General features: G+C 44.9%; 1 protein-coding gene across 2 annotated transcripts in view; it reads right to left on the bottom strand.

The window, feature by feature from the left end:
* LOC147024664 (protein sidekick-2-like) overlaps positions 1 to 16820 on the bottom strand; it is a 656949-nt gene that overhangs the window by 80233 nt on the left and 559896 nt on the right. For both annotated transcript variants that reach the window (XM_085884787.1, XM_085884788.1), the window contains exons 28-32: positions 6380 to 6478; positions 3021 to 3215; positions 2590 to 2791; positions 2322 to 2425; positions 571 to 641 (exon numbers count right to left, since the gene is read on the bottom strand). In XM_085884787.1, the coding sequence (XP_085740913.1) occupies positions 571 to 641; positions 2322 to 2425; positions 2590 to 2791; positions 3021 to 3215; positions 6380 to 6478 (671 nt within the window). The remainder of the gene's footprint in view (positions 1 to 570; positions 642 to 2321; positions 2426 to 2589; positions 2792 to 3020; positions 3216 to 6379; positions 6479 to 16820) is intronic.

The following is a 16820-nucleotide window of genomic DNA, read 5'->3' as shown; positions in this document are numbered from 1 at the left end:
TGATGATGATGATGATGATGATGTTGTTACGAAAATGGCGGGAGGTTCAGTGGGTTAATTATGAATCAGTTATATCTTAAGAGGTGTTAACGTGAGTGTTTGTAAACCCCAATTAACAGCGCACGGATTCTGATGTGTGGTTATATTCCCGGTCATCCTCACCCTCACGTCTGTCTCTTCTCCCCATCTTCCGCCTGTGTAATTCTTAAATCACCCCCGTTGCCCTTTCATCGCACCTCAACATGGCGCGACCACGTTTGTGAGTTAAAGCCTCTCATAAGGGTTTTACAAATGGCGTATCAACGTGCAGAATTCACATGGCTTTCCTTCGGCACGTTACAGCTTCTATCCTGTTGCACAAAGCTCCAATGTGAGGGCTTTGTGTTTGGTTTTACAAGTGATTGTTTATTTACGAAGAATGTCGGAAAACCGTGCGGTTATCTCGTTATAATGTACGACGAGGTAAAAATATGTCCAAGTCTCGTGTAACCTCTAGGGAGTCTAGGGTGACAATGGAAGCTTTGCCTGGCCTTTTGTTGAAAGAGTTAAACATGAACAAAACAGCATTACCTGCCATTGCAGAAGCAGGGAGGTTGGCGAGACAGGTCGCACGGCCAACAAAGCTGGTGCTTTAGATGGCACTGCATCGAACAGAGGAAGGGAGGAAATAAATGAGCAGGGATAAATTATTGGTTACTCCAAACCGTTCCTTAGTGACCCTTTGGTGAATTTACGCTGCGATGAAACCTACCCAGACTGGTGAAACAGCTGCTGCTGTCTGCAGCATTAAACAAGTGACTTGTGGTTACAACAAATATGGCTGTTTAATCACACGTCCTGAAATTTGCTGCACATCTTGTTTGCTGGAGGGTTCATAAAGTTACATGAATGATATACAACAGCTCAAGACATATCAAGGTTTGTTTTTCAAAATACAGGTAGGCCTAAACATAATTACTTAAGAGTTTTCTTATTAAATATATATATGCACTATACAGCACTTGTACAGTATATTGGAAAATTAATAAAATATATAATATTGGTGTGCTTTTGATTATGGTAAGTATTGCATTTCCTTTTCAGAACTTTTTTAGTACCTTCCATGGGTGTCTTGGGGGATATTGTTAACTGTTTCAATTGCTGCACCACCGAAGAGATCTTCCAACACGCAAACCCTCAAATTTATGCCCAACAGTTGTTTATATTTATATTTTCCAGAATTACAATGTTTTTTTTTTTATGGATGCATTTGGATGAGTGGTTGGAAGTGAGAGTGGGTGGAAGTGAACAAACTGAGAAGCAAATTTAAGAAAAGGAAGAGAGGGAGGAGTATAGGAAAGAGAAGGTTGGAGGAGGTGAGAGAGAGAGAGAGAGAGAGGGTGAAGGGAGTAGAGAGCGAATGGGAAGGATGTTGAGATGAGATACAAGTGTAATGGGTCGTGGCTGGGGAGAGGAGGGGGGCAGGGGGGGTGAAGGGTGAGAGATTATGTGCATGTAGTATGCAGTGTAGACGAAGGGGTATCAAATTTCACACCTTTGTGCATACGTAATAAATAGATCACATCTGAAACAGGACTGCATGATGTTAAAAAAATTTTTTTTACTGCCACGTCACCCCGACCATGCATATTCTGTTGCATTCAAGACATATATCCACTGAGCCTTTAAATTCAAACCAAGTGATGAATATGAATGCGTGTGAGTGATTCCATTTATGAATATGCAGCAGCTGCTCGGTGTTTTGAATAATTTATGGAGGTACAGTGGTGCCGCTTGATTAGGACAGGAATGTCGAGGATTCTGGTGCACAGTTGGTCTACACTTTTAAACGTACGGTAGGATTTATCATCCACCATTAAAATGCTAGCAGATGGGACAGCTGACTTAATCCCACTTCCATAGGATTAATTGATTAATTGATTAATTAATTGATGCAATTCCCTTTCTGCGTAGCACCAGGATGACAGCTTATCGTCAGGCTCAGAATGAAACCCAGACGAGGTGGCTCAAAGAAAATTCCAGTACGTTCCTCCGAGCTCTCCTGTCAACAAAGAGTTGTAGTGATAATTTGAGATGCTTTTAGAAAGGTGAATGTTCCGTAAAGGCATGCTGGGTACATTTGCAATTTTCAGCAACCCTCATTACCTGTCGTCAAACCTTCCAATGCCAAATTTTAACAACACGTGTGTGAGTTTACAGCTTCGTGTTGTTGCACGATGTAGTTCTGTAGGATACTGGGTCATGCTGTGTGAAGTTACAAAAGCTTTTATGGATGCTGTGCTGGCACAAAGTAACATGATGATTTCGCTGGTATGGCTTACCATCCTGCAGAGTGGTGACAGTTTGTGAGGTTTCACTGGGCTCACTCTCGCCTACGTCATTTATTGCAGTGAGGCGGAATAAGTAGTCTGTAAAAGGCTCCAGCCTGGAATTACCATGAACAGCGATGGCAAACAAAAGGAAACAAAAGGAATGGATTGGGGAGTTGGGTTGGGGGAGAATGTTAAATTAATGATAAATATTTTAAAATAATAACATTGCTTTATTTTTCGTCAAGATAGATCGTCTTGGTACAATATTATCCCTCACCAATTCACCAGGAACTCGGTGGGCTGTGGAGGTAGGGTTGAGGCCAAGGGCTGCCAAACACCTGCAGACATTTTCTGCCTGTGCAGAATGTAATAACGCACCGGAGCAAAACCACCAGCACCAGCCGCCCACTTCAGAAGCAATGTCCGAGGTCCTAAAGTTTTGGCATCAGCCCATGGGCGGCCGGGTGGAGCGGGCCTTCCTGCATGGAAGAGTTTGAGTGGCGAGATCAGGAGAGGTTCACTTAAAAAACAAACAAACAAACAAAAGCTTGCATTGTTGCTTTGTTGTACCTGAACACAAAAATCTTCTCTGATGAGATGTGTATTATTATTGACCAACTGATTTCCTGTTGATGGTATTTATGTTCCTGTAAAAATATTCTGTTGCTGTAAACCACGAGATGAACGCTTTTAACGGTCCAACATTACCTCTGTGTTGAGTGGTGATGATGACAACCTCAGCTGGAGATCCCCATCCCCGACTAGTCTGCGCAGCCAACAGGAAGGTGTAGCGTGTTTCTGGAGCAAGGCCAGCGGCCCGCACTTGCTTTACATCACTACCCAGCTCCCACGTCCGCTCTGGATTTGAACCCGAACCATTTGCCAACAGGGAAGCTCGGTAACCTGGGGTGGTAATTTATGACAAATGCGGCTAACATACATTTTTTAGGGGCTTTTATAAACTTAATCCAACTTGAAGATGACATTCTTATCTATCTGATAGCAATCCAAGGTGCATGCCATGTTTGAAACATCCACAGGTGAATATTATATAACAATACAAGTTCCCTTACGAGGATCTTTGGCACAGGAGGAGGCCATGAGGCCCATCAAAGTCTCCGCTATTTTACCAACAAACTTGCGCTTATAGCCGTATTGATGCGTTTATCCATGGGGAGTAACTGCTAATTTCTATCTGTCCGGGTTCTTCCTGATATCGTTGATCTCTGTTCCTTTCTCTTTCACATCTCTCTTCAGTCTTTCAAACTTCTTTCGACTTTTTCACATTTCAATTTATTTGTGCTAATTCTTGTTTTTCCCTTTCTTTTTGTTCATTTTCCTCTCTGTTATCTCCATTTCACTCGTAATTTCCATCTGTCTGTGGAGAAGTGAATTCTTCCACATTTATTTTTGCAAGGCTCACTTGGCTGCATCTGGATGGGTGTTGTGGGTGGTGGAGCAGCAGTGAAACCCGAACCCCATCCAGGTTTCTCCTATCTTTGCTATATTTGCTTACTCGGGTTCCTTCTGATGGACTCCAATGCAGTATTTGGTCTTTCATTTGATTGCGGTTGTTTGTCCGTGCTCTCTCTCCTTTTCTTTTTTTAATTCTGAGCATTAAGCAAGGAAGCAGCACATACAATTTTAAAAGTCTTTGGTACATACAATGACTCAGGCCAAGACTGGGCTATGTCATACAACTATGCTAAAAATAAGTAATATCAGCCATATCTCTCTCTCTCTCTCTCTCTCTCTCTCTCTCTCTCTCTCTCTCTCTCTCTCTCTCTCTCTCTCTCTCTCTCTCTCTCTCTCTCTCTCTCTCTGATGTACCATTCTCTTCACAGAGCATCGGTGCTACCAAAGCAGCTTCCTGAGCAAGGGTTATACTGGGTGGTTTACCATTGCCTTCCCAGCAGTAGTTAGGGCAGGAATTTTGGAATTTGTTCATGGTGCCGACGATAGCTCACCTATTGTTCATAAAGGACACTGTGGGGTCTTTAACGTCCACCCACTAATGTCGGCAGATGATAATCCCATTTAACATCCATCAAGTAATGCTGACAGACAGGACTCTGGTTTAACGTCCATCCGAGGGGTGGCACATATCGATGAATCACCCTGCCTGTGAAACACTGGGATGACAGTTTATAGCTCGGTCGGGATTCAAACTTGAGCTAGACAGCATATAGGTGAGCATGCGTACCTCTAAGCCATTGTGCCAGCTCAATGCCAGCTAGATTGAGCAAGTAATATGAGCTATTGTATACGACCATGCAAAAAACATTTCCATATGTGATTAAATTTTGAAACAAGAAAGCAATATCGGTTGGTGACCGAATTTCTTTTGATTGTAAGTTTGGATAAATAAACAAATTGTAATGGGGAATTGAATTGTTTGTTTTCGATGGCAACCGCGATGCATCAAATTGGAGAAAAGACAGAGTACATATTGTCTGATTCAGGCCGAAACATGAGGTTTTCTTCCCATAAAATTTCTGCTTTAAAAGCCAGTTCTCGCTAAAACAATGGCTAGATAATGTCGGACAGACAGTGCGGACTGCAAACAAAAGTCCATGTTTCATTCCTCGAGTTTCACAGGTACCTGCACATTTCTTTTCGGGAAAGGTTTCAAGATAAAGATGAAAGGAATGGGGATTTCAAACGAAGTCAGAACTCAAGGCAAACTATTTGAAATGAACCGCCGCATTGACATTGTCTGTTCCCTGGTTTACTTTGTTTTGCACAAGGTCGTGAAAGGTTGCTGCATAACTGAGCACACCATGAAAAAAAACAACAAGAAAAAAGAGCACTTTGCCTTCTCATTGATCTTTCACAGTCACGTGAAAAAAATAAATTAATTTCAAGTTAAATACATCAAACAAGGATGAAATGTAATGCAATTAAGTTAAATTGTTTTATGGCGAATTTTTAAGGACAACAAATTTTCAATATTTCTGGGCAGTTTTACAGCATGAGCATTGCAAACTCCAAGCCAGCTATTCATGTGTAGTGTTAGTTTCCTGTCATCCTTTGGGTAAAGAAGTCAGATGAATGCTATCTCAATTTTCCGCCTTCAAGTTGTAGTTGTCATTTATTTTCTCGACATTGTATGAGTGCGAGAGAGGATCTTGGACATGAAATTACGTGCAAGACAAAAGAGACGGTGCAGGACAAATGAGAGGGTGCACTTTGACATGAATCGCAAGGAAATTTAGAGACAATGGTAAAATCAGCACAGTTTTGGGACTATGCCTGGTGCTGGCTTAATGGTTAGGGTGGTGGGCTTGAGATCTTAGGATTCTGAGTTCAAATCCCACTCGGCTGTTGAATTTATACCAGGTGGGGTTGACTCTGCCCGTGATCCTTCTGAGGTTGACAAAATGAGTGCCAGCCTGCTGGTATCCTGTGTCGGTGTGGAGTGGTGACCCATCCAGGATTGTGCCCAATAGCCAAGGAGACTGCTTAGGCAGCACCAACGTTCTGCACAGAGTATGGTCCCAATGGATGGATGGATATGGGCCTGGAACATGGTATCCCACTAAGTGCAGGCATGTGCTCATGTGGGATCAATATCCAATATCCACACTCACTGGGTTACCAGTGAGATTTTGCAGGTAACTACTTAATGAGAAATTTAAGATGAGCAGACTTATTCCCATTTTTTGTTGTTTCACTTTTATTTGATCAAACACTGGAATTATTATACTCTCTTAAAGTAATTAAAAGATTCAGTGTATTTATCAGGATAACATACTGTTGTGTAGCAAAGTCAGCCCACACGCCGGTTCTTCAGCTCAACCATTTTTAGTGGCGTCGCCTGCTGGGCTGTCCTTATACCACAGCTCTCAGACATCACTCTCGGTTCCGCCTCGTCAGTTCCGGTTCATCATGCATTCAGTAATATTCATACATAACAACTCCCAATACCACATATTCCCACTGCAACAAAGCCATCAGCAGCAGCAGCAGCAGCAGCAGCAGCATTCCCACTTACATTAACTTATTGAGCCCACCTCCAGCATATTGTCCAAGTCCCTCAAATTTAATCACTCTCATCTTCCACTCACCCAGGATTTGGCCATTTGGCTGTGGTGGTGGTTTCCAGGCCAAACGCACTGCATGGCTGCTCACCTCCGGAAACCACACCGCACCAGGACGCCCCGGAACTGCAAAAAAACCCGACGCACGCACGCACGCACGCACGCACGCACGCACGCACGCACACACACACACACACACACACACACACACACACACACACACACACACACACACACACACACACACACACACAAAAAGCATCAGTAATCTCCACATAATGACCATTGTCTAAGCTACATAAGCAGAACCCAATACTGCATTTTATCGATTGCTTGCAACAACCAACCAAACAAAGAAATAATGAAGAATGCAAGGTTGGCTAATAGACAGTATTGAGCTTGAGATTTATTTCATTAAAAACAAGGAGAAAAAGACATAAAATGTCACAGCCCATATTTATTTAAAACTAAAATGGCCACCAGTCTACCAGTCAGCCATCTTTAATCAGATCGCAAAATAAAGTGAGGTGCATCATGTACTGTGCTTTTGCCAAATTTGGACAAAATCGGTCTGTGCATGTCCGATAAATGGTTGGGGAGATGTTTAAGTAATGAAATTTCCACCAATCGACCATCTTAGATCTGATTTTGAAAAAAAAATGATACGCATATGAAAGCCATCATTCAATATCTGTGTGCCATGTTTGAAAAAGATCGATAAATGCATGTCCGAGAAATGGTTGAGGACGTGTTCAACATTGGGTTTTTACAAACAAAATGGCTGCCAGTCGGCCATCTTTGATCGAATCACGACACAAAATAATGTGCGTACATATAACATCATGTGTTGTCTTGTTGCCAAGTTTGAACAAAATCAGTGCAAACATGTCCGAGATATGGCTGTGGACGGACACACGGACGGACGGACGAGACCAAATCCATAAGCCACCATTTCAGACTAAGTCCAATGGGGGCTAACGATACAATTAAAACAATACTGTACACTGACTACGACTCACTCTGAATGATACACAACTCACAAGGGCACAATGAAATATGCGATACGTAATGGAAAGGTATGGAAGCAACAACGGAGTACATTGGTTCTCGTATTCGGGGTGCAAGTATCCACTCTACTGGATAAAGTGCAGTGCTGTATACTGAAAGACGTCGAAGAGAAGCAAGCTTGTGGCAGTAGCTTTTTAATTGCCCATCCTGGTTGATTAATAGCCTTCAGTAAATTGGCATTGGACTGTCAGGATGGCCTTGAGGTACACACAATCGCCTCTAAGCTGTCTAATCTGGGTTCAAATTTTGACCCAGCTATAAACTGCCATCCCAGTGATTCACAGGCAGGGTGATTCATCAATGTGTGTGCCGTCCTTCGGATGGACATTAAACTGGAATCCCATCTGCTAGCATTATTTGGTGGATGTTAAAGATCCCACTGTGTCCTTCATGAAGAGTAGTCGAGCTATTACAGGCACCCTGAATAAATTCCTGCCCTAACATCTGCTGGCAAGGCAGTGGCAATCCACCCAGTGTAACACTTGCCAAGATACTGTTTCGGCAGCACCGATGCTCTGCAACAGAGTATGGCACATCGGAATCAGAAAGGCGCAATCTCTCTGCCCTGCCTGGTCTGGTTTACTTGCAACACCAGTGCACACACTCTTATTACTCAGACAGCAACTTGAAATTTGCACTAAAATGCAACTTGTGAAAAGGTGGCGATGAACAATATACCCCAAACTGAATAAAAACCTCAAACCAGCCATTTCGGTCCATTTCAGAACAAAGGTCTCACTCAATTTATATTGAAGGCTTTTAGGCATACTCACTGCACTTGCAAAGTATAGGTTGGCATGAGTGAGCAGCGACAATGATTGAACATACACCAGTAAGAGGACATACAAATACATATTTAACCACGACTATACAGCCACTTATTTACTTTTATTTTTTTCTTCAACACATATTCACACAAACACTCCCAAATACTTAAACAAATCCATGCAGGTGGAGACAAGTACATACATTGGTATTTTTTTTATCGTACCAAGATGCAGCACCAATGATTATATCCTTACGGATGCTACAATGCAGAACACTATGATGGCTGCAGGTACATACCTCGCTAATAGTTGTTTGTGAATGTATATTAGATTGGAATTGAAATAAAACATTTGGTCTGCTGGGTGCATCATTATTAAGACCCAATTCTGCCACTGACACAGTGGCCCCGTACACGAGGCAGGAATTTGTCCAGGGTGCCGGCGATAACTCGGCTGCATTTTGCAAAAGGCGCAGTGGGATCTTGAGAGTCGAACAAGGTTGTCCTGTTCCTGTTCCCATCTGAACCCCTGGTTCATCATGCAGGGAACCCAGGTTCAAATCCCACACCATGCGCATTCGGACAGTCTACTATTGTCCTTGCAATTCATCTTAATGTCCATTGACATTCACTAGTGTCATTACCCTGCACGTGATTTATGTACAACCTCCTAGATGAGCATGAGATCAATGTAAAGAAGAAAAAAAAAACATCCTGCGAAGCTGGCAGATGGATCCCCAGCTTATCATCAATTAGAGAGATGGGGAGTTGTGTTCATTTCAACACAAGGTTCTTTCCATGAAACAAACATTATTGCAATGTAATTATGACCGCCGCATACAGTATCCTCACCACCGGGGAGTGAAGAGTAAAACCCAGACCAACCGAATACCACACGCTCTCCCCCATGGTCTTACCTTATAAGTATAAAGGTCGCCACATCAGACATCGTACATACATGACACCTTTCAGGTCAGGTATGGGAGCATGTGCCAGAACAGCACGTCGTTGCGTCCACTTTCCGCCGGTACTCCAGGGGCCTCCGTCTGGCCATCCCCCAGGCAGATGCCAGGCCCATCCCCATCTCCTTGAGATGATGGTCAACCTGTTGCAACCATGAGGCACGTGGTCGACCCACTGGCCTCCTCCACTCATGAGACTCCCTCGCTGAGAGAATCTGGTGAGCAGGATCAGAGTCAGGAAAACGAGCCACATGTCCATACAGCCGCAACTGACGCTCACGGACTATGCAGGTAACAAATCTCATCCGAGTCTCTCTCAGCAACTGCTCGTTGGACACAAAATCCGACCAGCGATAGCCAAGGATTCTCCGAAGAGACCTGGTACCAAAGGAATTAAGTCTCCGTCTCAGATCCTTGGTCAGAGTCCAAGTCTCGCACCCATAGAGCAAGACTGGAAGTACCAAGGACCTGAAGACTCGGACTTTCGTCCTCCCGCACAGGTACCGGCAGCGCCACACCCCATGATCCAGTGAATCCATGACTCCCCAGGCCCGACCCAGACGTCTATTGACCTCTGACTCGCAGCCAGCAGAGACATGAATATCACTGACAAGGTAAGTGAATCTCTCCACGACCTCAACATCCTCACCACAAACAGACACAGACAGGACAGCAGCATCCAAGATGTCACCGAAAGCCTGGATCTTAGTTTTGACCCAAGAAACCCATAATCCCAACGGCTCCGACTCCTCATTCAGCACCTCGAGGGCCCCCAAGAGGATGTCTAAAGTCTCCGCAAAGATGACTGCATCATCTGCAAAGTCAAGGTCCGAGATCTTGACATTCCCAAATGACGCACCGCAACTTGATCTCTCCAACATCCTCCCTAGAATCCAGTCCATACAAGTGCTGAAAAGTGTGGGGGCAAGTACACATCTCTGACGAACTCCAGTAACAACTGGAAATAAGTCAGAGATGGTACCACCACACTTCACAGCACTCTCAGTACCAGAGTAGAGTTCAGACATCAGATCGATCAGTTTTGGTGGCACCCCACGAAGACCAAGAATCCTCCAGAGGACATCCCGATTCACTGAATCGAACGCTTTACAGAGATCAACATAGGCTGCAAGCAGCCCCTGCCGAAACTCTCGTCTGCGTTTGGTGAGGACACGAAGTGCAAGGATACGGTCAATCGTTGACCTCTTTGGTGTAAAGCCTGATTGCTCTGGCCGCTGGTGCTCAAGCAGATGGTGGCGAACCCTATCGAGAATTATCCGAGCAAAGACCTTGCCCGGCACTGAGAGCAGCGTCACCCCTCGGTAGTTGTTGCAGTCTTGGCGATCACCCTTCCCTTTCCAGAGAGGGACAACAAGGCCCCTCTTCCAGTCAGTTGGGATGATGCCTGTGTTCCAGGCAGAGCACAAAACTGCATGCAACGACACGAGTGCAGCATTTCCACCAGCCTTGAGAAGTTCGGCATGGATGCCACAGATCCCTGGAGCTTTGCCCCGTTTCAACTGGTTCACCGCAGCCCGTGTTTCCACAAGCGATGGTGGACCACAGTTGATTCGAGGGTCAGCAACAGGGATTGTAACACCCTTGACGTCCAACTCGAGAGTTGGGGGATCAGCCTGGTACAACCACTCAAAGTAACCGGCCCAGCGGGCCTTCACTTCAGACTCCTCTGTCAAGAGCCTACCACTCTCTGCTCGAACTGTAGTGCTCCGAGGGATGGGCTTGGATGAACGTAATGCGCGAATTCCCCTGTAAGCGGGACGAGAATCACCTGTCCACAGGTGATGCTCTACCCCCTCACAGATTCCTCGCACATAGGCCTCCTTGTCCACCCTCAGTGCACGTACAGTTTTACGCCTCAGCTCCCTGAACAGCTCAGCTCTGCCATTCAGCCTGGCCCTGCGACTCTGGTCAATGGTATCTAGTGTCCCTTGAGAGACAAAATTCTTCTTTGCCCTGCGGTGAGCTCCAAGGCATCCACCGGCAACATCAAGGACGGTGGTCTTGAAGGCGCTCCACAACTCTTCAGGACCCCCCAAAGCAGCAGACCCCCCAAGTGTCCACTCAGCCTGTTCGCAAACTCCTCAGCTACTCTCTCATCCCTGAGCTTGGCAACATCCAGCCTCGGCTGGGATGGTACCATTCTCCAGGATTTAAGGTGCAGCTTTAGAGTTGCTACAACAAGCCTCTGGTCAGTATTGAGGAACTGAGCACTCCGGTAGACCCTGCAGTTCTGGATCATCCTCCAACGACCGTCAATGAGGACATGGTCAATCTCCTTTGCCACACCGCCAGCGTTGGAATACCAAGTCCAGCGATGAGCTTGTGGGCGCTGAAACCATGAACCAGCCACCCTAAGTCCATGACTTCTTGCAAAGTCAAGGAACTTAGTGCTATTCTGGTTCATAGTTCCTGACCCATGGGGACCAACACACATCTCATAACCGTCCCTATCAGTTCCAGTCGATGCATTGAAATCCCCCAAGACTAGAAGTGTATCTCGTCTGGGGCACTGATCAACCACAGACTCGAGTGTGGCGTAGAATGCATCCTTCACGGTGAGATCACTCGCCTCAGTCGGAGTATAAACAGAGACCAGGGAAATGACACCTAAGGAGTGACGAATCCTTAATCTCATAATAAGCTCGTTGACCGGTGTTATCTCAATTGTCATAGGGGTCAGCTTATTGGACACAGCTACAGCAACTCCTTGGGTATGGTAACCATCAGAGCGACCAGACCAATAGTAGGTGTAACCACCCACCATTATCTCTCCGCAATCCGGTCTTCGAACCTCAGAGAGAGCTGCAATCCCGATGTCCAAACGCTTGAGCTCAGATGATAACAGAGACAGGTGATCATCCTCTCTTAGGGATAGGACATTCCAGGCACCCACCCGAAGGGACCGCCTCAGGTTAACCCAAGGAGACCGCCGTCTGGTGGACGACACCTCAGCACCACTCCGACACACTCTCCCGCAATCTGACCCAGGGATGTTACCCCGTGGTTTCCCTCCTATCAAAGATTGGGGGTCCCGAAGGCTTTGCCCCAATCCCGTCATCCGGTGAGCTGCCCTGCAAAGGGAAGCTGCACAGGAGGTACTCCCACGGAGTGGGTTTTCAGATTTTTTTGCGTTTTGCGGAATGAAGGGTTTTACAGTGGCCGGAGAGCAAATCCTGCCACCAACCTCCTAATAAGAAGTGACCCAACTGCAGGAGGACGTCTGCAGACACAGTTGGGCACTAGATATGGATGGCCGTTGGCTCACAAGGAGCTCCTCCGCCCTTTGACAGGTTTTGTTTTTAATCCTGCTGGGTGTCCATATCCAAACACCCTCCTCACCAGAAAACCTGGTGGGGGAGACAGTTTAGTCGCCGACAACCCGACCATGGAACAGGTTAGTACAGGTTTACATGGTACCTGTAGCAGGTCACAGATCGAACCTGACCTGACACCTTTACCCGACCAGCAAAAAAATGTAACTTAGTAATCAATGACAAAGTTAGATATACCGCTGATATATGGTACATTTGTCTGGCTCCACACCATGAGCACAAGCAATATCGTCTATCATACCCGATAACTACATGGATTCAATCAGATGCTGTGGTTTACGTCTAGCATGAGCAGGGTACCTAGGCTCAGGAAGAGGCTAAGATACAGGGGGTGTATTAACCACTTGTTCTTCAAACTGACTGCGAATCTGGCAACTTACCCTGCACAGCATTATTGTGGCCAGATCTGCTCGATTCAACCACGCCAGTAAAGCCATCAGGAATTTTCACCATGGGTGAGACTACCTCCTGTTTGAGCAGACTCACAATTTCGTCAGAAAACTTAGAACCAGACAAGTATTTGAGGTGCTCCACATGACGCTTCTTGATGTAGTATTCGACCCACACATTATACGTCACGGGGCCTAACAGATAACACCCATACAACAACACCGCTATGCTATTCATCCTAATGGTTTCTCTAATTCCTAACCAAATCTGGAACACCAACACCAAAAGTACAAGGTGAGCTGGATGTTGCCATTGTAACGTGTGACCTAAACTCGGTCTAACCAGTGCTAACCTTGTTCGTAGTTCCCTATTGAACATCAGTTTTGTTGGCATGCATTTGGTTGCCGAGTGAGGCGTCGTGTTATAGCCAACAAAAACGAAGCCAGTTTTGTATCCACATCACAAGTGTCTTTACTGTGTCTCTTGATGAAAAAAACAAAACATTTGGAGGACCTCTCCATGCTCCCATTACTTTGAGGGTGATATGGAGGAGTGCTGATGTGCTTGATGCCATTCACCGCAGGTAATGTTAAAATTCTCAAACAAGACGAGGTACATCGCCTGTGGGAAATGCTCACATTCTTCTGACACTCATTGAGGGCCATTATCAGTGACCAGTTCTTCAGGCAATCCATGCTGAGCAAACACGAACCACAGAATTTCAATGGCTTTATCCAATTATCCACAGTAATGCTTTTCATTCGAAATACTTCAGGCCAAATCAGACATCAACAGGAAGTGACGACGTCGACCGGAGCCCACAAAATATAAATGAGCTCACCGCCAAGGTCGATTTGGACACACCCATAGGTTTACCACCTTGGGTCTTCTAGCTTCCACGATACAACAATGACTCCAATCTCTTCCCGGTTTGCTCAATATCAGCATCGATAGTTGGTAACCATACACTTCACCTGGACCATACCCAGATGATGTTCATGGAGACTCTCCAGAATTTATTTTCTATCCTGAGTATAACACATCCACTCCACAGGAAAACAGCCCTGTACAGAAGTTAACTGTTCCCTCCAGACACGACACGGTATCAATTCAGGTGATCTCTTGTCCTCAGGCCAAACAATCTGCACAAAATAGATCACTCGGGCCAACACAGGATCCATATGAGTAGCCTTATCTATCAATTCTACGGAGACTGGCAGATGCTGCATTTGATTATAATTATGCCGATTTGTCTCAGCCATCCAAAACAAATGTTTCTAGAAAATACCTGATCACCCAGGGGAAAACGAGGAAACCAATCAGCGTTAGCATTCTGCTGACTCATACGATAACCAGTCATAACAATATGCAGACAGTTGTATGACCCAATTCTGAAAATACAATACAGCAAGTACTGGAATACTTCTCTTGGGATTGAGAATGAGTGCGAGAGGCTTGTGATCAGTGACAGAGGTGAAGTAATGTGAAAAAAGATGGTTATGAAACTTTCCAACTCCACATATGAACATGAGACCCTCCTTTTCAATCTGAGGATATATATTTTTGAATTGTGACAATGAGCACGATCCATAAGGAATTGGGTACTCAACACTCTTTGATGTGTGAAATTACTACCTCTCGCCCAAATGGAGGTGCTACAAGTACCAATTAAATGGGAAAAGAAAGGGTGGGGTTGCAAGGATGTGGCTGTTTCGGAGACGATGAGCGTACTGACGTGGAGGGGTTTCACCCCATTAATGGACGTAAAGGGGAGTTGATGGTTGTAGGCAGGCAACCTCTGCAAACCGGACATCTCATGATCCCAAATTTAGATGTACAGAGTCAGACATCACGGGAGGGGTGAATGAGGAGTTGTTGAAGGCATGGAGGAAAGTAGTGCTGTAGGTATGGGGGAAGGGGGTGGTCATTGGACTGAGCATTTGTGAGTTACACAGGTTTGTGAGGGCCCCCGAGTGAAGAAGAAGAGGAAGAGATAACGATGAAGACAAACAACACATGGGGTGTTCCTAATGGAAAAATAAGGCAAATCAAGCATTTTTTAAAATGTTATTAAAAACTTTTAAAGTAAGAAGCAAATTAATTTAATTAGGAAGAATGTTAGATTCAGAACTTTTTCTAGTTTTGGCTGTTTGGGTGGTAATATCACCAAAGCTTTGACACCTTCCCAGTTCAAATTGAACTCTGACAACCAATACCTTTCGAACTGAGCAGGGACAGTTGCCTTCGCCACTACGGACAGATGCTCTGTTCTTCATATTTGGCCTTCACCATCCACTAACCACACACCTCCACCTCGCCATTGGTGTAGGTTTTCAATTTCACATCCAAGCTGTTAGGTTACAGGTTACAACGGCAGCTGTGCGAACTTGTCCAACTACAGTGTTTCTGATGTTCCTGACAAGACTGCTCCTGTGTACAGTTACAGTGCCTATAGAAAGTCTCCACCCCTTTTCCAAATTTTCACCTTTTGTTGCTTTATAGCCTGGAATTAAATTGCATGAAATCAGACTTTCTCCACCTATACTTACACATCGTAACCCACAACTTCCAAGTGAAAAACAAATTCTACAAATTTCAAAGAATTAATTAAAAATACAAAACTCGATTATCTTGGTTGGATAAGTGTCCAACCCCCTGAGTTAATGCTTGGTTTAAGTACCTTAAAGAACAATTACAGCTGTGAGTCTGTTAGGATATGTCTCCACCAACTTTGCACACCTTGATTGGGCAATATTTGCCCATTCTTCTCTACAAAACCGTTCAAGCTCAATCAAGTTACTTGGGGAGTGTTGATGGACAGCAATCTTTAAGTCATGCTGCAGATTTTCGATTGGATTTAGGTCAGGGGCTTTGACTGGGCCACTCAAGGACATTTATCTTTTTGTTCCTTAGCCACTCCAGTGGAGCTTTGCCTGTGTGCTTCGGGTCATTGTCACGCTGAAAAGGGAACTTCCGTCCAAATTTCAGCTTTCTTGCAGAAGGCAGTAGGTTTTCCTCTGGATTTTTGTATTTTACTCCATCCATTTTCCCTTCTATCCTGACAAGTGCCCCAGTCCCTGCTGATGAGAAACATCCCCATATCATGATGTTGCCACTACCATGCTTCACAGTAGGGATGGTGTTCTTTGGGTGACGTGCTGTGTTGGGTTTGCGTCAAAAGTAAAGTTTTCCATTTTGGCCAAAAAGTTCCATCGTGGTTTCGTGAGTCCATAAAACTTTTTACCACATGGCTTCAGAATCTCCGGAGTGTTGTTTTGCTGACCTCAAATAGGACTCCAGGTGGACCTTTTTGAGTAACAGCGTCCTTCTTGCCACCCTACCATACAGGGCAGACGTGTGGAGTGCTTGGAAAATTGTTGTCACATGTACACAGTAATCAATGACAAAGTAAATGACAGTCTTTGCCATAAAGGCCTGAAGCTCTTTCAAAGTTGCCATTGGCCTCTTAGTGGCCTCCATGATCAGTGTCCTCCTTGCTTGGTTGCAAAAGTTTGGAAGGGCAGCATGATCTAGGCACAGTATTGGTGTTTCCAACTGCCTTCCAATTCTTAAGGATTGTTCTGACTGTGCTCCAAGGGATATTCAAGGCACTTTAAATATTTTTATACCCTTCCCCTGATCTGTTACTTTCCACAACTTTATCCCAGAGGTCTTGTGAAAGCTCCTTGGTTCTCATGGTTGAGTCTTTGCTGTGAAATGCACTACCCAGTAGAGGAAACCTACAGGAACAGCTAATTATATTCTGAAACAATTAGAATCACTACAATTTAACACAAGTGGAGGCCAATTAACTTGGTGTGAGATTTTGAAGGTGATTGGTTGCACTTGAGCTCATTTACAATTGCTATGATAAGGGGGTGGGCTCTTATCCAACCAAGATATTCTAGTTTTGTATTTTTAATTAATTT

This window comes from Eptatretus burgeri, chromosome 6, assembly GCF_056783735.1.
Source record: "Eptatretus burgeri isolate ZD-2024b chromosome 6, Ebu_testis_v1, whole genome shotgun sequence".
Taxonomy (NCBI): domain Eukaryota; kingdom Metazoa; phylum Chordata; class Myxini; order Myxiniformes; family Myxinidae; genus Eptatretus; species Eptatretus burgeri.
Note: the sequence above shows the minus strand (reverse complement) of the source record. Positions and strands in the feature narration are given on the sequence as shown.